The following is a 23,494-nucleotide window of genomic DNA, read 5'->3' on the forward strand; positions in this document are numbered from 1 at the left end:
TTAGTCATTTAGCAGACGCTCTTATCCAGAGCGACTTACACACACCCATACACCCCCCTACACACACATACACACACACACACACACACACACAAACACAGACACCCCACACCCCCCCTACACACACACTAAACAAGCAAACAAACCTTGTTAAGCGTATGTGTATGAGTGAGTTTGGGCCAAACAGGACATGTCTCCAGATCCCAGCCTGCTCTAGCCCACAGGCAGACAGACAGACAGACAGACAGACAGGCAGACAAACAGGCAGACAGGCAGGCAGACAGACAGACAGACAGACAGGCAGACAGGCAGGCAGATGGGCAGACAGGCAGGCTCCAGTCCTCATCACGTCACTGTGCTCCCTGAGCAGTTTAACTGGCTCCTTCATCCATTATAGATCTCACAACCAAGCAGTGTTATTTAGAGACAACCCTTATTGTGTCCTCAAGTCTCGTTGTTAGCATGTTGTTAGCATGTTGTTAGCATGTTGTCAGCATGTTGTCCCCCAGCTCTGCAGCTCTCTTTTTCTGCCTTAGTCTCCCTCTCCCTCTCTCTCTCTCTCTCTCTCTCTCTCTCTCTCTCTCTCTCTCTCTCTCGCTCTCCCTCTCTCTGTCTCTCTCTCTGTGTGTGTGACCCAGTTCTACGTGTTGTGATCCAATCTTGTGGGTATATGTAGGCTTTGACAGTGTGTGTGTATACAGTTAGGTCCATAAATATTTGGACATTGACACAATTTTCATCATTTTGGCTCTGTATACCACCACAATGGATTTGAAATGAAACAATCAAGATGTGCTTTAAGTGCAGACTTTCAGCTTTAATTTCAGGGTATTTACATCCAAATCAGGTGAACGGTGTAGGAATTACAATACATTTTATATGTGGCCCCCCCTTTTTTAAGGGACCAAAAGTAATTGGACAATTGGCTGCTCAGCTGTTCCATGGCCAGGTGTATGTTATTCCCTCATGGGAGTTCGTTATTTCATTGACAAGGAGCAGATAAAAGGTCTAGAGTTCATTTCAAGTATGGTATTTGTGTTTGGAATCTGTTGCTGTCAACTCTCAATATGAAGTCCAAAGAGCTGTCACCATCAGTGAAGCAAGCCATCGTTAGGCTGAAAAATCAAAACAAACCTATCAGAGAGATAGCAAAAACATTAGGTGTGGCTCAATCAACTGTTTGGTACATTCTTAAAAAGAAAGAACGCACTGGTGAGCTCAGCAACACCAAAAGACCCGGAAGACCACGGAAAACAACTGTGGTGGATGACAGAAGAATTCTTTCCCTGGTGAAGAAAAACCCCTTCACAACAGTTGGCCAGATCAAGAACACTCTCCAGGAGGTAGGCGTATCTATGTCAAAGTCAAAAATTAAGAGAAGACTTCACCAGAGTAAATACAGAGGGTTCACCACAAGATGTAAACCATTGGTGAGTCTCAAAAACAGGAAGACCAGATTAGAGTTTGCCAAAAAACATCTAAAAGAGCCTGTACAGTTCTGGAACAACATCCTATGGACAGATGAGACCAAGATCAACTTGTACCAGAATGATGGGAAGAGAAGAGTATGGAGAAGGGAAGGAACTGCTCATGATCCAAAGCATACCACCTCATCAGTGAAGCATGGTGGAGGTAGTGTTATGGCGTGGGCATGTATGGCTGCCAATGGAACTGGTTCCCTTGTATTTATCGATGATGTGACTGCTGACAAAAGCAGTAGGATGAATTCTGAAGTGTTTCTGGCAATATTATCTGCTCAGATTCAGCCAAATGCTTCAGAACTCATAGGACGGCGCTTCACAGTGCAGATGGACATGACCCGAAGCATACTGCGAAAGCAACCAAAGAGTTTTTTAAGGCAAAGAAGTGGAATGTTCTGCAATGGCCAAGTCAATCACCTGACCTAAATCCAATTGAGCATGCATTTCACTTGCTAAAGACAAAACTGAAGGGAAAATGCCCCAAGAACAAGCAGGAACTGAAGACAGTTGCAGTAGAGGCCTGGCAGAGCATCACCAGGGACGAAACCCAGCGTCTGGTGATGTCTATGGGTTCCAGACTTCAGGCTGTCATTGACTGCAAAGGATTTGCAACCAAGTATTAAAAGTGACAATTAGATTTAAGATTATGTTAGTTTGTCCAATTATTTTTGGTCCCTTAAAAAGGGGGGGGCCACATATAAAATGTGTTGTAATTCCTACACCGTTCACCTGATTTGGATGTAAATACCCTGAAATTAAAGCTGAAAGTCTGCACTTAAAGCACATCTTGATTGTTTCATTTCAAATCCATTGTGGTGATATACAGAGCCAAAATGATGACAATTGTGTCAATGTCCAAATATTTATGGACCTAACTGTATGTGTGTGTTTGTGACCTCAGACACCCCCCCCCCCACCCCCACACACACACAAAGTTTGGTTGGCCATCTCAATGACAACAGACCACACCTACTGCTGCTGTGTGTGTGACCTCAGACAGCCCGCTCTGCTCTGAGCAGCAGGAAGGAGCTGCTCTGGGCGGCAGGAAGGAGCCGCTCTGGGCGGCAGGAAGGAGCCGCTCTGGGCGGCAGGAAGGAGCCGCTCTGGGCGGCAGGAAGGAGCTGCTCTGGGCGGCAGGAAGGAGCCGCTCTGGGCGGCAGGAAGGAGCCGCTCTGGGCGGCAGGAAGGAGCCGCTCTGGGCGGCAGGAAGGAGCTGCTCTGGGCGGCAGGAAGGAGCCGCTCTGGGCAGCAGGAAGGAGCTGCTCTGGGCGGCAGGAAGGAGCCGCTCTGGGCGGCAGGAAGGAGCCGCTCTGGGCGGCAGGAAGGAGCCGCTCTGGGCGGCAGGAAGGAGCCGCTCTGGGCGGCAGGAAGGAGCTGCTCTGGGCGGCAGGAAGGAGCCGCTCTGGGCGGCAGGAAGGAGCCGCTCTGGGCGGCAGGAAGGAGCCGCTCTGGGCGGCAGGAAGGAGCCGCTCTGGGCAGCAGGAAGGAGCTGCTCTGGGCGGCAGGAAGGAGCCGCTCTGGGCGGCAGGAAGGAGCCGCTCTGGGCAGCAGGAAGGAGCTGCTCTGGGCGGCAGGAAGGAGCCGCTCTGGGCGGCAGGAAGGAGCCGCTCTGGGCGGCAGGAAGGAGCCGCTCTGGGCGGCAGGAAGGAGCCGCTCTGGGCGGCAGGAAGGAGCCGCTCAGGGCGGCAGGAAGGAGCCGCTCTGGGCGGCAGGAAGGAGCCGCTCTGGGCGGCAGGAAGGAGCCGCTCTGGGCGGCAGGAAGGAGCCGCTCTGGGCGGCAGGAAGGAGCCGCTCTGGGCGGCAGGAAGGAGCCGCTCTGGGCGGCAGGAAGGAGCCGCTCTGGGCGGCAGGAAGGAGCTGCTCTGAGCAGCAGGAAGGAGCTGCTCAGGGCGGCAGGAAGGTGCTGCTCTGGGCGGCAGGAAGGAGCCGCTCTGGGCGGCAGGAAGGAGCCGCTCTGGGCGGCAGGAAGGAGCCGCTCTGGGCGGCAGGAAGGAGCCGCTCTGGGCGGCAGGAAGGAGCCGCTCTGGGCGGCAGGAAGGAGCCGCTCTGGGCGGCAGGAAGGAGCCGCTCTGGGCGGCAGGATAGGAGCTGCTCTGTGAGTGTGACCTCAGACAGCCTGCTCTGCTCTGGGCAGCAGGAAGGAGCTGCTCTGCTCTGGAACTAGGACACCCACAAGGGGGGAGAAGAAAGGAGCAGAAACTAACGGGACATGAAGACATGAAGGCATGAAAACTGCATTAGACTGCAGCCACACAGAGCAGGATGTTAATGATTCAGGAGACCTGGGGATGAATAATGAAGGACTCTCTCTCTCCCTTCAACCCTATGTCCCTCTCTCTGTCTCTCTCTCTGTCTCTCTCTCTGTCTCCCTCTCTGTCTCCCTCTCTCTCCTGTCTCTCTCCTTCCATCGCGTCATCCCTCGCTCCTTTCCTCCCTGTGGCCATTTCTCTGCTACCCCTCCTTTATCTCTTTCTACCTTTTTATCATCTATATCTACTTCTGTCTCTCTTTCCATCCCATCATCCCTCTCTTCTTTCACCCTTATTGAACACACCCTCTCTCTCTCTCTTTCCCCCTCTCTCCCTCTCTCTTCCCCCCCTCTCTCTCTCTCTTTCCCCCTCTCTCCCTCTCTCTTTCCCTCTCTCTCCCTCTCTCTCTCTCTTCCCTCTCTCTCTCTCTTTCCCCCTCTCTCTTGCTCCCTCTCTCTCTCTCTCTCTCTCTCTCTCTCTCTCTCTGTCACTATAGCAACCTGGCCAGTAGATGGAGCTCTGCTCTTCAAGCCTTTCTCTGTCCCCCCACACACACACTCACACACACACACACACACACACTGTTTGGTAGAGGTCTTTATCCAGTTTTTCATCCCTGTAGCTACTGTTTTTATGTCCATAATCCTGCGCTAGCTGTCCTCCTCCCCTTTCTCCCCTCTCTGCCTCATTTCTCTCTGCCTCACTCCTCTTGCTGCCTCACTTCTCTCTGCCTCACTCCTCTCTCTGCCTCTCCCCCTCTCACCTAATCGGCAGGCAGTGATGACCAGGCGGCGGGTAATGATGACCTCACTTAATTTCTGTGCTGATTGCCCGTCAGGAGGTTTTTAATTACCTGTATGTGCTCACCTCCCTCTCTCTCTTTTTTCTCTCTCTCCATCCCTCTCTCTCTCCATCCCTCTCTATATCTCTCTCTCCCTCTCTCTCCATCCCTTTCTCCCTCTCTCTCCATCCCTCTCTCTATCCCTTTCTCCCTCTCTCTCCATCCCTCTCTCCATCCCTCTCTCCCTCTCTCTCAATCCCTCTCTTACCCTCTCTCCTCCCCTTTTCTCTCCCTCTCTCTCCATCCCTCTCTTTCCATCCCTGTCTCTCCCTCTCTCTCTCTCTCCCTGTTGTAGAGCAGAGCCATGCTCAGCAGGATCACCAGGCTGTGTGACACGGCCGTCTGTCTGGAGTCGTTCAGGGGCTCAGAGAGAGAGACCAACCCTCTCTACAAAGACTACCATGGTAAGACCCTCACTCACTCACACACACACTCTCACACACACACACACCACACACACACACAATCACAATCACACACACACAGACAATCACACACACACACAGAGAGGCAGTCCATTATTGCTGAGACTGGGGCCGAGGCTGGGGGGCCAGGGCTAGAGGGAGGCAGAGAGGGGGGGGGAGGAGAGGGAGAGAGGGAGGGAGGGCAAAGAGAGAGAGGGGGGGAGGGAGGGCAGGGCGGCAGGACAGCCCTCCTCCCAGGCCAGGCTGTCAGAGTGAGTTAGGCTGCTGCTGCTCAATCAGACGTGTTCCTCAGCAGACACACACACACAGAGACACACAGACACACACACACACAGACACACACACACACACAGAGACACACACACACACACAGACACACACACACACAGAGACACACAGACACACACACACACAGAGAGACACACACACACACACAGACACACACACACACAGAGACACACAGACACACACACAGAGACACACACACACACAGACACACACACACACAGAGACACACACACACACACACAGAGACACACACACACACACACAGACAGACAGACAGACAGGCCGGGGGGGTTCAGCTGCCACGATGCCCCCACCCTCCCTCACCCTCCCCCTTACACCCTTGCCCCAACACCACCTTCACCTCCCTCCCCCACCCTCCCTCCACCACTCTCCCCTCCCCCACTCCCACCCTCCCCCCATCGCCAGCCTCTCACCCCCCCACTCTCTCACCCCCCCACTTCTACCCTCACCCTTCCACCTCACCCACCCCCCCCACCAGAGTCCTACTATCCACCCCCTCCCCCTCCTCCCCCCAAGACCCATGCCCCTGGGGTTTAAAGAGGAGCAGACACACTGGGGAATCGATAATCTCACCCCTCCCTCTCCTCGCTCGCTCTCTCTCTCGCTCTGCCTCTCCTCCTCTCCATAGCCATCGGAAGTGAAGGATGATGCTTTCACTTCTGGGGATGTGAAAATAAAAGACTGGTGGAAAGAGGTGGGTCAGAGAGGCAGAGAGAGGCAGAGAGAGGGAGAGAGAGGCAGAGAGAGGCAGAGAGAGAGGCAGAGAGAGAGGCAGAGAGAGAGGCAGAGAGAGAGGCAGAGAGAGGCGCAGAGAGAGGCGCAGAGAGAGGCAGAGAGAGAGAGAAGCAGTGAGAGAGAGAGGGAGACAGAGAGAGGGAGACAGAGGCAGAGAGAGGCGGAGAGAGAGGTGGAGAGAGGCAGAGAGAGAGAGAGTATAGTTTCTACTCAATATTTCACCATTCCTGGTTTTTCTCACATACTCTCTCTCTCTCTTGCTCTTTTCCCTCTCCTCTGCCCTCCTCCTCTCCCCTCCTCCTCTCCCCTCCTCCTCTCCATTCTCCTCTCCCCTCCTCCTCTCCCTCCTCCTCTCCCCTCGTCCTCTCCCCTCCTCCTCTCCCCTCCTCCTCTCCTCCTCCTCTCCCCTCTCCCCTCCTCTTCTCCCCTCCTCCTCTCCCCTCCTCCTCTCCACTCCTCCTCTCCCCTCTCCACTCCTCCTCTCCCCTCCTCCTCTCCTCCTCTTCCCCTCCTCCTCTCCCCTCCTCCTCCTCTCCTCCAGCCAGACAGCCATAGCAGATTATGGTTGGAGAAGTGAGAACCTTCTTCTTCATACAGCATGTTTTAGTGAAGACAGCACAGTACACAACAATGCTATTAAATCATGAACAACTTATGAAACAACATTCCTCATTCTTGTCAAAAGACAAGCATGAATTGCATCTATAGGTAAAGATATGTATAGAAAGATATCAGATATCTTGATATCAGAAAGATGTCAAGAATAAAAGAAATGTATGGTTGTGTTTTCATATGCACTCAGGAGTGCTTGTGCTTATGTGTGTGTGTGTGTGTGTGTGTTTGCGGCAGCAGTTTCAGGGCTGCTCAAAGCATGCTGGGGACGCCTGTCACAGCGAATCAGGAGAGAGAATCACCCAAGTGCACAGAGGAGAGAAGCCACCATCCCCCTCTCTCCCTTTCCTCTCTCTCTCTCTCTCTCTCCTCTCTCTCTCTCTCTCTCTCTCTCTCTCTCTCCTCTCTCTCTCTCTCTCTCTCTCTCTCTCTCTCTCCCTTTACCTCTCTCTACCCCTCCCTCTCTCTCTACCCCTCTCCCCCTCTACCTCTCTCTTCCCTCTCTCTCCCTCTCCTCTCTCTCTCCCCTTTACCTCTCTCTACCCTCCCTCTCTCTCTACCTCTCTACCCCTCTACCTCTCTCTCTCTTTCCCTCTCTCTCTCCCGCTCTCTCCCTCTTTTTCTCTCACGCTCTTTTCATACCACTCGCTTTTACTTTTCCATTTGATAAAAATGTCACTTTGTGAAGGGGAAGAGAGAGAGACAGACTCGCCACACACACACACACACACACCCCTATAACACATACACACGCACACACATACACTCCCCTATAACACATACACACACACACACTCCCCTCACCACACACACACACACACAGGAACTCCCCTATAACACATACACACACACACACAAACTCCCCTATAATACACACACACACACACACAGAAACTCCCCCTATAGCACACACACACACTCCCCTATAACACACACACACAATCTCCCCTCACATTACACACACAGACACATACACAATCTCCATTTACATTACACAAACACACACTGAATCACATACACACTAAGAACCCCCCTTCCCAGTGTCCACTGGCATTCTTGCCTCTGCAGATCTGAAGAAGACAAAAGCAATTAGTTAGTTCTCTGGAACAGAAGTTTGTGTTCATCTTGTTCTGCCTCATTACAGCAGTACAATCCCTTCTCTCTCCCCTCAAGCTCTCTCACCCATGCTTGGCTCTGGGAGGGAGGAAGAGAGAAGGAGGATTTGTGAATCTATTTTAGTTCAATTGTCCCTTTGAAAAGATGAGTGGATTCGACAGGTAGCAGATGCATTGTGGGACAGGGCGTGTCGATCTACAGAATTCACCTGCTCTGATACCTGATGTTCTACACCCTGTCCTAGCAAGTGGAGCTAATCCTCCTCCTCTCCTCCTCCTCTCCACTCCTCCCCTCCCCTCTCCTCCTCTCCACTTCCTCCTATATCCTCCTCCTCTCCACTCCTCCTATATCCTCCTCCTCTCCTGCACCCCTCTCCTCCTCCCCTTTCCACCTCCTCCCCTCCCCTCCCCTCTCCTCTCCTCTCCTCCTCCTCTCCTCCACCCCTCTCCTCCTCCCCTCTCATCTCCCCCCTCTCCTCCTCCTCCCCTCTCATCTCCCCCCCTCTCCTCCTCCCCTCTCATCTCCCCCCCCTCTCCTCCTCCCATCTCATCTCCTCTCCTCCTCCCCTCTCATCTCCTCCTCCTCCCTTCTCATCTCCCCCCCTCTCCTCCTCCTCCCCTCTCATCTCCCCTCCACCCCTCTCCACCTCCTCTCCTCCTCCCCTCTCATTTCCCCCCCTCTCCTCCTCCCCTCTCATCTCCCCCCTCTCCTCCTCCCTTCTCATCTCCCCCCCTCTCCTCCTCCTCCTCTCCTCCTCCCCTCTCATCTCCCCTCCACCCCTCTCCACCTCCTCTCCTCCTCCCCTCTCATCTCCCCCCCCTCTCCTCCTCTCTCCTCCTCCTCTCCTCCTCCCCTCCCCTCTCCTCCCCTCTCATCTCATCTCCCCTCCACCCCTCTCCTCCTCCCCTCTCCACCCCTCTCATCTCCCCCCCTCTCCTCCTCCTCCCCTGTCATCTCCCCTCCTCCCCTCTCCTCAGGACTTCTTCATGTCAGACAGGTTCCTCACCTGAACTGTCTGGTCAGTGAGCTTGCTGACCACAAGGACCTGGCCTTCCAGCTGAAGAGGAAGCAGTTCACCATCGAGGTAGCCCCCCCCCTCCTTACCAACACTCCTATCTCATCAGGAAGTAGGACACACACACACACCCACACACACTCACAGACACACACTCCAGTGTGAGCCCTCAGTTACTAGCTTCCTAAATCGGCATTGTGTCTGTGGTCCTGTTGAACTTGAAGACTCTTAAAAGAGTTTCCTGTAGAATGAGACTCCAGCTGTGAGACGTGTTTCTGAGGCTCGGAGCAGAAACGCCAAACTAACTCCGCCGCAGAGCGCATGTTGACGTTGGCATGTCACATGATGTTCTTCCAACCAGGCCCTCCGGCCAACGGCTGTCTTCTTGTTCGGGGAATTTCCATGGACACATCGAAACACATCACCGCTCACCCATCTCACCAATCAGGAAAGAGATTAACCCTCATAATCCATTGTTTCGCGCATTCTTTGCCGTACGGTGTTGTGATTGGCTGGTGACAGCTCCCATGTCAGGAGAGATAGCTGAGGAGGGGGGGGGGGCATCTTTGCTGATTCAGTGACACACCCCGGGTTGATGTGTGTGTGTACAGGTGTGTGTGTGTGTGCACAGGTATGTGTGTGTGTGTGTACAGGTATGTGTGTGTGTGTGTGTGATTGCATTTGCACGTCCTTGTGTGTGTTTACGCTGGCGTTCCCACAGCATGTCTCAGCATAGCTGTGACCCATTGGTCAACCGTCTCCGAGGCCAGGTGATTGACAGGTGAGATAGGGATCGGATTCCCGCCCCCTGAGTCTGGAAGGGTGTCTTACTAATCACCTCGTTAACTCCTGCTGTGAGACGAGCCTCGGGACATAACCAGCTACACACGCTCTCTCGGTCTGTCTGTCTCTCGGTCTGTCTCTCTGTCTGTCCCTCTGTCAGAGTGTCTGACTCTCTGTCTGTCTGTCTCTCTGTCTGTCTGTCAGAGTGTCTGTCTGTCTCTCTGTCTGTCTCTCTGTCTGTCTGTCTCTGTCTGTCTCTTTGTCTGTCTGTCTCTCTCTGTCTGTCTCTCTGTCAGAGTGTCTGTCTGTCTGTCTGTCTCTCTCTCTCTCTCCTACACCCTCCTCACCCTCCCTCCTCCTCCTCACCCTCCCTCCTCCCCCTCTCTCCATCTGTCCTGTACCATGACCTCTGAGCGTGTGACAGATGATTGACAGCTGTAGTCTTCGTCAGCAGGGTCAGATAGCAGTGGCAACACGTCATCCAACCTCTCTTTCTCACTCACACACACACACTCACACACACAGTTGACTCAGGCTCCTATGACCCAGGTCCTCTGGAACGCGCACGTTGTCAGGGTGACGAGGGAGTAAGGAGACGGCTCTGCCGTGGTCCAAACCAGCCCCGATCTTTACCAAATGACACCGAGAGGTGGTGGTGGTGGTGGGGTTCTATGGTTACTGTGGAGAGAGTTCAGGCTGCGGTTGACGTAGTTACCCATAATGCCCCGAGACAGATTTAACCCAGGGCTCTGTCTGAGCAGGTAGAAGGCTAGGTGTTCACACAGGATTAGCACACACACACACACACACACTCACACACACACACATGTTCACTCACTTACACTTGCATACATATGAATGCACACAAACACACTTTCACACACACACACATATATCTATGAAACGATTTCAGACATAGCTATACTCCCAGTCCCCGCTACTTATCACTCTCTCTCATCTCTCCCTCTCTCTCATCTCTCCCTCTCTCTCTCTTCCTCTCTCATCTCTCTCCCTCTCATCTCCTTCCCTCTCTCATCTCTCTCCTTCCCTCTCTCATCTCTCCCCTACTAGTCTCCCAGTCCTAGGCCCTCTGCTGTAGAGGACTTTAAGAATGTGAAAGTTTCGCAATTAAGTTTCCTGTGGCCCCACCTGACCTCTTAAACTGACAGACAGGGTGACGAGGGGAGGGGTCGGTCAGGGGTCAGGGGTTGTGTACAGTACGTCTGGGGAGTTAGTGTCTGGAGGGTGTGCTTCTGGAGGAGAGAGGCTGGGGAGGGAGCTGTCTGGAGGGTGTGCTTCTGGAGGAGAGAGGCTGGGGCGGGAGCTGTCTGGAGGGTGTGCTTCTGGAGGAGAGAGGCTGGGGAGGGAGCTGTCTGGAGGGTGTGCTTCTGGAGGAGGGAGGTGTCTGGAGGGATCCACACCGCAATGTCAGTTATCTGGATGGTTGGGTTAGACTGTGTGTGTGTTAAACCTGTTCAGAAGGTGACATATCTTTCTTGAGCAGGTCCAACTCTCCTTTTAAGGTCAGAGGAACCAGGGAGAAGAGAGGAGAGGAGAAGGAGGGAGGGAATGAGGGAAAGAGGGAGAGATGAATGAAGAGGAAGGAAGGAATGGAGGGAGACGAAGAGAATGATGGATGGAGAGAACGAGGGAGAGATGGAAGGAGCTCCAGGAAGTGTGGAGGAGGGGCAGAGTAGGTAAATGTCCCCTGGCGTGCCTGTTAAAGCCTGGGGAGGAGAGAGGCTGGTGGGGTAAGGGAGGAGGAGGTTGAGAGGAGGGCTGTTAATGGAGCTATGAGAGGAGCAGAGCGGAGGGTTTGGTGGGGGTGGAGGAGGAGGGAGGAGGGGAGTTAAGTGATTTCCAGGTCAGGTCTAATTAAAATGAGGGTTTCCCCTCAGAGGCAGTCTGAGAAACAAGGAGGGAGAAGAAGAGAAGGAGAGTGGAGACGAGGTTCTGGCTGGGACTGTACGCTTGTGTGTGTGTGTGTTGTCGTTCTACACCCTGTCACACATCCACAGATGTGTGTGTGTGTGTGTGTGGCTGGGTGGTCGCATGCGTGTGTGTGTGCGGGGGTGTGCGTGTGTGTGTGTGTGTGTGTGTGTGTGTGTGTGTGTGTGCGTGCGCTACTCCATCCCAGGGCTGGTGTTGCTAGGAGGCTAACTGAGACTGTGTAACATTGGCTCATCTAATATTTACTGTATTTTCCCAATATCTGTCCATGATAGATGACACTTCCCCTGGTCCAGGGTAAACACACCCCTGGTGCAGGAGAAACACACCCCTGGTCCAGGGTAAACACACCCCTGGTCCAGGGTAAACACACCCCTGGTCCAGGAGAAACACACCCCTGGTCCAGGGTAAACACACCCCTGGTCCAGGGTAAACACACCCCTGGTCCAGGAGAAACACACCCCTGGTCCAGGGTAAACACACCCCTGGTGCAGGGTAAACACACCCCTGGTGCAGGGTAAACACACCCCTGGTCCAGGAGAAACACACCCCTGGTCCAGGGTAAACACACCCCTGGTGCAGGGTAAACACACCCCTGGTCCAGGGTAAACACACCCCTGGTGCAGGAGAAACACACCCCTGGTCCAGGAGAAACACACCCCTGGTCCAGGGTAAACACACCCCTGGTCCAGGGTAAACACACCCCTGGTCCAGGAGAAACACACCCCTGGTGCAGGGTAAACACACCCCTGGTCCAGGGTAAACACACCCCTGGTCCAGGGGAAACACACCCCTGTTCCAGGGTAAACACACCCCTGGTGCAGGGGAAACACACCCCTGGTCCAGGAGAAACACATCCCTGGTCCAGGGGAAACACACCCCTGGTCCAGGGGAAACACACCCCTGGTCCAGGGGAAACACACCCCTGGTCCAGGGGAAACACACCCCTGGTCCAGGGGAAACACACCCCTGGTCCAGGGTAAACACACCCCTGGTCCAGGAGAAACACACCCCTGGTCCAGGGGAAACACACCCCTGGTCCAGGGTAAACACACCCCTGGTCCAGGAGAAACACACCCCTGGTCCAGGGTAAACACACCCCTGGTCCAGGGTAAACACACCCCTGGTGCAGGAGAAACACACCCCTGGTCCAGGAGAAACACACCCCTGGTCCAGGGGAAACACACCCCTGGTCCAGGGGAAACACACCCCTGGTCCAGGGGAAACACACCCCTGGTCCAGGGTAAACACACCCCTGGTCCAGGGTAAACACACCCCTGGTGCAGGGTAAACACACCCCTGGTCCAGGGTAAACACACCCCTGGTGCAGGGTAAACACACCCCTGGTCCAGGGTAAACACACCCCTGGTCCAGGAGAAACACACCCCTGGTCCAGGGTAAACACACCCCTGGTCCAGGGGAAACACACCCCTGGTCCAGGGTAAACACACCCCTGGTCCAGGGGAAACACACCCCTGGTGCAGGGTAAACACACCCCTGGTCCAGGGGAAACACACCCCTGGTCCAGGGTAAACACACCCCTGGTCCAGGGTAAACACACCCCTGGTCCAGGGGAAACACACCCCTGGTCCAGGGTAAACACACCCCTGGTCCAGGGTAAACACACCCCTGGTCCAGGGTAAACACACCCCTGGTGCAGCAGCAGGAACCTGCAGGCTCATCTGTTCATCTGTCAGTCGTTCTGTTACACACTTTGGGAATAACAATCGGATTGAAATGGACGTCTTAAATAAAAACTCACAGTGAATAATTCATACTTCCTCCCTTAGTGCACCCTGGCCTCTGACGCGTTTTGGGATGAGGTGTGTGTGTGTGAGAGGGTGTGTGAGTATAGGCCAGTCAGTGGCACGCGATCGAGCCTCGCCCTACCCCAGCTGAACACTTTGCAGTGGGGGAATATTCTCCACATACATCAGATCTGCATTCATAATTTATCCAGTTTTTTTTGTCGTCATCTATTCTGTTTGTGTGTGTGTGTGTGACTGGTTGCACTTCTCAGTCATGACAAGTCATCGCTAGTCCCAGGAAATCAGTTCTGCGTTGCCATGACGTCGATGTCTCTACTTAATATATTCAACCTGACTGCATCCTGGTTATTTGGCTCTGAAAATCAGAGGTCATTAAAGCCTCCGTATGAAAACTCTAACTTAAGGCTCTCTTGTTAACCCTTGTGTTATCTTCGAGTTATTCTGACCCATCAGTCGTTGTGACCCACCGTCGTATTGCGACAACTTTACCACATACAAAAACAAAGTGAGGAATTTTCTTTTAACAGCTAGGCTGTCTCAGACCCCCCACATTGCGAAGGTTAAAATAAAATTATTTTTATTTGTTTTTGTATTGGGTAAAATTGGGTAAACACAACGATGGTTCGTTATGAACCTTTGGGTCATGTGACCCGAAGGCAGCACAAGGGTTAAGTAACTGAACATGAATCCTTTTTTTTGTGTTTCAATCATCCTCCATGGTTAATCCTCACGCACGGATCAACTAGTCAGTCCTGGTCTTGATTCAGACGAATCTCAGCAAAGTCTTAGTTTTGATCCTTCTGCAATAAACCCTGGCTCGTCCTGCCCCTAGTGGCTGAACGCAAAACCTTCTTTTAAAAACCCGTTTGCAACACCAGCTTACTGAAGGTTGGATCACATCAACTCCGGGTAGAGAGGTCAGATCTCGGCGGGGGAGCCGAGGAACCCTGCCAGATCCGCTAGTCTGCACCGACGCGACATGGAGCCCCTTACCGTGAAGCGACACCACCCCCCAAACCCCTGCCTCCTCCTGACGCCCTGCCTCCTCCTGACGCCCTGCCTCCTCCTGACGCCCTGCCTCCTCCTGACGCCCTGCCTCCTCCTGACGCCCTGCCTCCTCCTGACGCCCTGCCTCCTCCTGACGCCCTGCCTCCTCCTGACGCCCTGCCTCCTCCTGACGCCCTGCCTCCTCCTGACGCCCTGCCTCCTCCTGACGCCCTGCCTCCTCCTGACGCCCTGCCTCCTCCTGACGCCCTGCCTCCTCCTGACGCCCTGCCTCCTCCTGACGCCCTGCCTCCTCCTGACGCCCTGCCTCCTCCTGACGCCCTGCCTCCTCCTGACGCCCTGCCTCCTCCTGACGCCCTGCCTCCTCCTGACGCCCTGCCTCAGCGAGGCAGCGCTCGGCCCGCAGCCTGGAAGATGAGCTGCTTCATCGGTGAGCAATGAACCCTAAACAACGTCCACGCTCCGCTCACCATCCATTAGTTTAGACTGGCTTAGCGGAGCCAGACTGCTCAGACCAGATTAAACGATCCCCGGCGATGTTCAGCTCTGATTAGGATGAGAATGCTGTGCTTTCTGGGTGCCGTCCAACACAGAATTGTTGTGTGTACTGTGTGTGTGTGTGTCAGTACTGTGCGTGTACTCATTGTGTGTGTCTGTGTGTGTATAATGTACGTGTGTGTGTGTTACGTTAGCATAATAGTAGTGACTGGAGTGACCTCCACTCACTAGGGTTTGTTGTTTGTGTTGATGACTGGATGAAAGCCTGCGACACGACCATCATGTGTCCTGGGATGACTGTTCTGGAGAAACTGGTTTCCCCTCAAGTCTACAGATAGTAGATTTATATATCTAGACCTCTATATATCTAGAACATTCTCTATCTAGACCTTTTATCCAGACCTTTATATATATATTTTTTTAATTATTATTTATTTAATTAATTTAGCAGATGCTTTGATCCAAACCGACAACAAGTGCATTTAGAAAGTCCAGCAGCAGTGTGCAGTTCTAACAGTGTTGTGATGGTCTGTGTTTACCAGGAAAAGTGTAAAGTAACCACATCTCAGCTAGCAGACACAGTGAGCACATACAGACCTCTAATCAGTCTATGACTGATTTAGGACGTCCTCCCTCACCTTCCTCCATCCCATCATCTTAGTGAAGCTGAGCTGGTCTCCATGGTCACAGGAAGAAAGAGTGTGTTGAGCTGGTCTCCATGGTCACAGGAAGAAAGAGTGTGTTGAGCTGGTCTCCATGGTCACAGGAAGAAAGAGTGTGTTGAGCTGGTCTCCATGGTCACAGGAAGAAAGAGTGTGTTGAGCTGGTCTCCATGGTCACAGGAAGAAAGAGTGTGTTGAGCTGGTCTCCATGGTCACAGGAAGAAAGAGTGTGTTGGTCGGAGGGGTTCAAAGGTGGAATGTTGATCCCTAACAGCAGTGTGGACGCCAGGACACGCCCCTCTACCATCCTAAAAATAACTTTCCCACACTCTCGCTCTCCCTGAGGGGGGTTTGCTCACGGGGAGGGGGGGAGTGGATGAAGTATTTGTTGCGATAGCACGGAGGTGTGTGTGTTTAAGCCTCAGAAAGTGTCTAAAATAACGGGTGGATGCTGGTGTTGTTTCTGTTTAGCTGACTGTGGAGGATTGCTGCTGGACATCAGGACCATGATCCTGTTCTCACCCTGGACTGTGCGTGTGTGCGACTGTCTGTGCGTGTGTGTGCATGTGTGTGTGACCACAATCCTCAGTAGTCAGTGTATTGGAACCCTGTTGCTCCAAGAAAACAAATCGTGTATCAGTTCATATCTTATTCAGCTAACACGTTTATCCTCCTAACCTGCTCACAACCTCCTCCTAACCTGCTCACAACCTCCTCCTAACCTGCTCACAACCTCCTCCCAACCTGCCCACAACCTCCTCCTAACCTGCTCACAACCTCCTCCTAACCTGCTCACAACCTCCTCCTAACCTGCTCACAACCTCCTAACCTGCTCACAACCTCCTCCTAACCTGCTCACAACCTCCTCCTAACCTGCTCACAACCTCCTCCCAACCTGCTCACAACCTCCTCCTAACCTGCTCACAACCTCCTCCCAACCTGCTCACAACCTCCTCCTAACACTAACCTTTATGAAAGCAAGAGGTGGTTGTTGACCTCTTCTGGGGAGAGTGTGGCTGGAGGAGGCTGGCTCCTGCAGAGAGCTTCATTCAGACGCTCTTCTAAAGATGTGGTCAGTGAATGAGAGTGGTGGATGAGCGTAGAGGTCACTTGTGGTCATTAGTTTAACGGCGGCCGGAGGCCCCAGGTGGCCAGGGAAACAGCAGAGGAGTCAGCAGTAAGGACACTGCTAAACCAGCCTCAATAGAGTAATAACACTCAGTAGATTATTCAACTTGAGGGACAGCTCTCCACATCATAAAGAGGGGGATGGAGAGGGGGGGGGCTGGAGGGGAGGAGGGGTGTTGGTGATTGTCTTTATCACCCATTTGTGTCCAAAAGGGTGTTTGTAAGCATGCTTGTGTGTGTGCGTCTGCGTGTGTGTGTGTGTGTGTGTGTGTGTGTGTGTGTGTGTGTGTGAGAGAGAGTGACAGAGGGGGGGTGGAAGACCCAGAATACACGGTCTCTTACCCCTTTTCCACCAACTCGTTTTGGGTGCTGGTTCGGAGCTGGTGCTTCATCTCGAACCAGTTCTTTCTCTTTCGACAGCCTGAGAACCGGCTCTGAACCAGGGAAAGTGGTTCGCAACTAGCACCACTTCATAGCTGGGCTAAAGTAGGAACCAAGTAAGAACCGTTTGGGACGGGGTTGCCGTGACCAACAAGACAAACAGAATCCTTTGACCGCCATTGCTATAAGTTTTTACAATTCATATTTCAGCTAAACGGTACTTGGAAATCAGCATCTGAATTCAATTGTAACGAGAAGTGGCCAGTGTAGTTGCTGAAAATGTGTTTATTTTATTGATGAAACTGCTAATTTGTACATTTGCTCTGACTTTTCTATAACCTAGCTAGCATCGCAGTGCAATGCAGACACTGCATTTGATCTTAATCCTATCAAATGAGTGAAATGACAAACACAAATGTTATGAGCTATTGAGCCTATATTTAACACAAATCTAATACACAAGCACCTACAGCAAAAGTTTATCAAATGTTGCGCTGATAATGCCAGTGTTGTCATACTGCTGCGAGTCCAGGGTATTGCGCAATTGCCAAGAAAACACGCATCTCAACCTCGCATTCTTGGCGTTCTTCGGATTGATAAACAGCTTTTAGACGGGCTCTGCTTTGTGTTTGGCACTGCCAAACTCCCTAGCGTTGCTGGGAAAGATGAGACGTATACAGTGACGTAGTGACGTGGCTCAGTGGTGGCTCTCTAGCCCGTGGAAAAGCAAACCAGTTCTTAGAAGGCTCGCAAATTGAACCAGCTCCGAACCGGCTCTAGAACTAGCTCAGAACTAGCTCCGGGTTCACTATGGTGGAAAGGGGGTACTGATGCAGTCTGTGAGGGGTGACAGGGCTGTTGGGCGCTTGGCTGGGGGACAGAGAGTGACTGGACACCTCACATCAACACACCCTGGGTTCAAAAACCCCCGGGACCAGCAACCCAGACACTTTATTCAGGCTTTACCAAATAGTTTATTGTTGCACTTCAGGACGTCGCTTTTACTGCACTGTACGGTGTAGTATCCATTTACAACACCCAGACAAGAACTACTGAGCTAGTCAGCCGAACTGGAGAGAAAACTAGCTGTGTGTGTGGGAAGGAGGGAGGGAGGGAGGGAAAGACCTACAAAAGAAATTCTGCACATAATCAAGCTCTCTCTCTCTCTCTCTCTCTCTCTCTCTCTCTCTCCCTCTCTCCCTCTCTCTCCCTCCCCACCCCTCCTGCACGTAAAATTTTAATAAGCACAGCACTTCACTACCGGGGGCAACATCTCTTAAAACTGCCCCTCTCTCCCTCTCCTCTCTGTTTTGTTACTTCTCCCTCTCTCTTTCTCTCCTGAAACAGATAAGAAGCTTTTGTCCATTTTGTCTTCCCGTTCAGATTCTGCTCACTCAGCACCCCCCCCCCCACACACACAACCAGCACCCACCCCCCCTCCCCCACGTCGCAGGGCCTGCCTGTGGGTGTGGCGTGCGAGGATCTCCCAGGAGGAGGAGCAGGCCCGGGGTGGAGGTTAGCACCAAGCTGCTCCTCTCGTCCTCCCTACTACCTCAACCTCCCTCTTCTCTCCACCTCCTCTCTTCCTCCTACCTCCTCATACCTCTACCTATCTCCTCCACCTGCCACCCTCCTCCCTCTCCTCTCCCCTCCCCCTCCTCTCTCCCCCTCTCCGAGGCGAGGTGGTGATGGTTATCTGGGGTGACAGCTCTCCTCTCCCTGGCGTGCCTACAACCCTCTAAGCGTTAGACCCCCTCCCCCCTCCCCCCCCCTCCCCCAGAAGGGCACTAAGGTTACTCCATATGTTCGTCTGACAATTCTTAGGATTTTTCTTTCCTTCCTTTCCTTTGTGTGTGTATGTGTGTGTACGTGCGTGTGTGTGTGTGTTACAGTCCTCTCATCATTAAACATCCAAACTGGGTACTCTTTCTTTTTTCCCCACCTTCGTTTTTCCCCTCATCCCCTCCCCTCACCCTCATCCTCTGTGAGGGAGGGGGCGAGCAGGGGTGAGGAGGTCGGCTGCACTTTGAGGTGTGACTGATTTGATTGGATGAGAGAGATTTTTATCTCTGTCTGTCTCTGATCTGTGAGCCGTTAGAGCCAGCATCTGTTGCTGCATGTAGATCTCTGCACACACTGAAAGTGAAACAGGTTTCTTTGATACGCCACTATAACATCACTCTCATAGTCATCTGAGCTCTCCTCCTCTCTGGGAATCTCACACAGAGATGGAATCAGAATCAGAATTGGTGTTTATTCGCCATGAAAGTTTGCACAAACAAGGAATTTACTTTGGCAGGAGAGCCTACCTAGGCAGCCATTTTCGGCACCAACTAGAAAGTTACAGCATAACATGAGGAGAGAGGAGGAGAGAAAAAGGCAACACCCAGACAATGCTCCTAGAGGAGTACAGTGTGGGAACAGACAAAAACCTCAGCACATAAGCACAACAACATTTACAAAAACACGTGACTTGCAACGGGGTGGGGGGTGGGGGGGTAGACAAGCAGCATCTGGACCTGCGCTGGACACAGACCCGCCAGCCACCCTGGGGGAACAAGCAGGCAAAGGCGTTGGATGGGGGTGGGGGGGTGGTGATATCTGTAGTAGGTGAAAGTTAATGTGTGAGTAGGTCTGGGTTGGCACCCTCAACCTAGGCCTGTTCATGTTCAGGACCGTACGATAGGGGCTATTCAGGACCGTACGATAGGGGGCTATTCAGGACCGTACGATAGGGGGCTATTCAGGACCGTACGATAGGGGGCTGTTCAGGACCGTACGATAGGGGGCTATTCAGGACCGTACGATAGGGGGCTGTTCAGGACCGTACGATAGGGGGCTGTTCAGGACCGTACGATAGGGGGCTATTCAGGACCGTACGATAGGGGGCTGTTCAGGACCGTACGATAGGGGGCTATTCAGGACCGTACGATAGGGGGCTGTTCAGGACCGTACGATAGGGGGCTATTCAGGACCGTACGATAGGGGGCTATTCAGGACCGTACGATAGGGGCTGTTCAGGACCGTACGATAGGGGCTGTTCAGGACCGTACGATAGGGGCTGTTCAGGACCGTACGATAGGGGGCTGTTCAGGACCGTACGATAGGGGGCTGTTCAGGACCGTACGATAGGGGGCTATTCAGGACCATACGATAGGGGGCTATTCAGGACCGTACGATAGGGGCTGTTCAGGACCGTACGATAGGGGGCTATTCAGGACCGTACGATAGGGGGCTGTTCAGGACCGTACGATAGGGGCTGTTCAGGACCGTACGATAGGGGGCTGTTCAGGACCGTACGATAGGGGCTGTTCAGGACCGTACGATAGGGGGCTGTTCAGGACCGTACGATAGGGGGCTATTCAGGACCGTACGATAGGGGGCTATTCAGGGCCGTACGATAGGGGCTGTTCAGGACCGTACGATAGGGGGCTATTCAGGACCGTACGATAGGGGGCTGTTCAGGACCGTACGATAGGGGGCTATTCAGGACCGTACGATAGGGGGCTGTTCAGGACCGTACGATAGGGGGCTATTCAGGACCGTACGATAGGGGCTGTTCAGGACCGTACGATAGGGGCTGTTCAGGACCGTACGATAGGGGGCTGTTCAGGACCGTACGATAGGGGGCTGTTCAGGACCGTACGATAGGGGGCTGTTCAGGACCGTACGATAGGGGGCTGTTCAGGACCGTACAATAGGGGGCTGTTCAGGACCGTACGATAGGGGGCTGTTCAGGACCGTACGATAGGGGGCTGTTCAGGACCGTACGATAGGGGGCTATTCAGGACCGTACGATAGGGGGCTGTTCAGGACCGTACGATAGGGGGCTGTTCAGGACCGTACGATAGGGGGCTGTTCAGGACCGTACGATAGGGGCTGTTCAGGACCGTACGATAGGGGGCTATTCAGGACCGTACGATAGGGGCTGTTCAGGACCGTACGATAGGGGCTGTTCAGGACCGTACGATAGGGGGCTATTCAGGACCGTACGATAGGGGGCTGTTCAGGACCGTACGATAGGGGGCTGTCGGGGGGTGACGGCAGAAACGGCTCTCAGGATGCTTGTACCTACAGGTGGCGGCACACACCTCGCTGGTTAGTTAAGATCGGTTTGAACGTCTGTTACCAGATCACGCTGGCGGCTGGCTAGCGGGGGCGTCTGTGTTACCAGATCACGCTGGCGGCTGGCTAGCGGGGGCGTCTGTGTTACCAGATCACGCTGGCGGCTGGCTAGCGGGGGCGTCTGTGTTACCAGATCACGCTGGTGGCTGGCTAGCGGGGGCGTCTGTGTTACCAGATCACACTGGTGGCTGGCTAGCGGGGGCGTCTGTGTTACCAGATCACGCTGGCGGCTGGCTAGCGGGGGCGTCTGTGTTACCAGATCACGCTGGCGGCTGGCTAGCGGGGGCGTCTGTGTTACCAGATCACGCTGGCGGCTGGCTAGCGGGGGCGTCTGTGTTACCAGATCACGCTGGCGGCTGGCTAGCGGGGGCGTCTGTGTTACCAGATCACGCTGGCGGCTGGCTAGCGGGGGCGTCTGTGTCTCTGCCGGTACCGGGGAGCTGCCGGGTGAGGGAGCACAGCGGAGTCCCCCACCTCGTCACCGTAGCAACGAGGCGAGCGAACGCCCTGCGCGATTAACATGGAAATGTCCTCTAATTGGAATGTAAATTAATACGTTTATGTGAAGACGTCAGCTGTCAGATTGCCATATTATACCCCCCCACCCCCACCACCACACACTCACATAGATCACTCACACACACACACACACACACAGGTTTGTGGCTGAGACCGTAGCTCTCGTTGAGGGATCTAGAGTTTGTGTCGATGTCCCTCAGCCTGCGCCTTAATCTGAAGAAAAAAATATTCTCATTCATCCTTTCACCTTACTGTGCGTTTTTGTTAGAATTTGTATTTCCTCTGGCTACCAGTGTTTGTTCCTCCAGGCGTGTTTGATGCTTTGGGCCTCAGGGAGGAAAGGGGAGGTGGGGGAGGGAGGGGAGGTGGGGGGTCACGTGATGGTGGTATTTTGTGTGTGCATCGATTACTTCTGCTGAATGTTCCTCAATGCAAATAAGGCCGTGGCTCAGAGCAAAAGCACATGTATCTGAGGTAATTAATTTTACCCTTGAATGCCAGCTGAGTTGCGTCGCCGTGTATGACTTTTTTGCCAAATTGAGTCCTCTCGCCAAGAAAAAGGTGCTAATTTAGTGATTTGGCAGCCAGCACAAGGTTTTTTTCCGTTCAGTCTGGAGAGAAGCTTTCAGGCGCGTAGACATGTTTCCTCCCTCTGATCGTAGAGAACATAGAGAGGCTCAGGAGCTCTGGATCACCTGCAGACTGAAGTCCAGATAGGAGACAGCTATTAGAGATGTGAGACAAATATTAAAATATAGCCGTCCTACTGATCTGCAGTCAAATACAGTTTGTCAATCTTTAGAATCTCTAGCCTTTGCTTGTATGGACTTGTATGCCTGCTAGCTAGCTCACTTACTAAACCAGAAAAATCACAAACGTTATCATTGTGTTTGTGGATTGACCAAACATCATAGCTGGAGAGGTAGGAAAGACTGAACATTGTGGCGTTTACAGTAGTTAGGAAGGAGGGAGGAGAGAGGTGGAGGGAGAGAGGGAGGGAGGAGTGGAGGGAGGAGAGATGGGGAGAGAGGGAGGGAGAAGTGGAGGAGTGGAGGGAGGAGAGATGGGGAGAGAGGGAGGGAGAGGTGGAGGAAGGAGAGAGGTGGAGGGAGAGAGGACGTAGGAGAATGAGAAAGGAGCAGCGAGGGAAGGAAGGTGTAGGGAAGGGTGTGTGTTTGAGCATCCTGCATAGTTCCTGTGCGTTGCTCCCAGGGTCACATGGTTGTCATGTGACCTAGCCTGGTCACATGACCCAGCGCTGTCTCTCACGGCAGGCACATCGTTGGCGTGTTTGGATCTGCATCCCTTGTGTTTCTCACACGCACGCTGCATAGCAGTAATTTCCTCTTTAAAAAGGAGTCAAATACCTGACCGGGGTGTAAAGGAGGGTGTGTGTTTGTGTGTGTGTGTGTACTAGCCTATGGCAGAATATAGGAGGGTGTGGGAACATACTGTCTAAGTACGGTACACCTGGTGTCCCTCTGCTTTTTGGCTTGTTTGACCGAGTGTGTGTGTGTGTGTGCGCATACCTGCGTGTGTGTGTGCGCACACCTGTGTGTGTGTGTGCGCATACCTGTGTGTGTGTGTGTGTGTACGCACACCTGTGTGTGTGTGTGTGTTTGTGTGCGCATACCTGTGTGTGTGTGTGTGTGTGTGTGCGCGCATACCTGTGTGTGTGTGTGCGTGTCAGCATGTCAGCTTCCTGAAGTTCCCCTGTGCCAGTCTCAGACTCTCGGAATCCTGACTGTGCTGAGCTACCCTCCCTCAGGTACCACCTTGCCCAACCCTGCCCTCGTCCAATCACCCCTCATCTCCCGCCACCCTCGCTCAATCACCTCTCATCACCCCCCGCCCTCATCGTACCACCTCTCCTCACGCAGGAGTTCCCATC

At 53.3% G+C, this 23,494-nt stretch overlaps 2 protein-coding genes across 3 annotated transcripts in view; one reads left to right on the plus strand and one right to left on the minus strand.

The window, feature by feature from the left end:
• Positions 1-23,494, minus strand: part of LOC134028510 (apoptosis-associated speck-like protein containing a CARD) — a 386,877-nt gene that overhangs the window by 27,988 nt on the left and 335,395 nt on the right. The window lies entirely within an intron of this gene.
• Positions 1-23,494, plus strand: part of elp4 (elongator acetyltransferase complex subunit 4) — a 53,972-nt gene that overhangs the window by 13,513 nt on the left and 16,965 nt on the right. For both annotated transcript variants that reach the window (XM_062472110.1, XM_062472111.1), the window contains 2 exons: positions 4,867-4,975; positions 8,746-8,852. In XM_062472110.1, coding sequence (XP_062328094.1) covers positions 4,867-4,975; positions 8,746-8,852 — 216 coding nt within the window. The remainder of the gene's footprint in view (positions 1-4,866; positions 4,976-8,745; positions 8,853-23,494) is intronic.

Source organism: Osmerus eperlanus, chromosome 10 (assembly GCF_963692335.1).
Source record: "Osmerus eperlanus chromosome 10, fOsmEpe2.1, whole genome shotgun sequence".
In the NCBI taxonomy this organism is placed as follows: Eukaryota; Metazoa; Chordata; class Actinopteri; order Osmeriformes; family Osmeridae; genus Osmerus; species Osmerus eperlanus.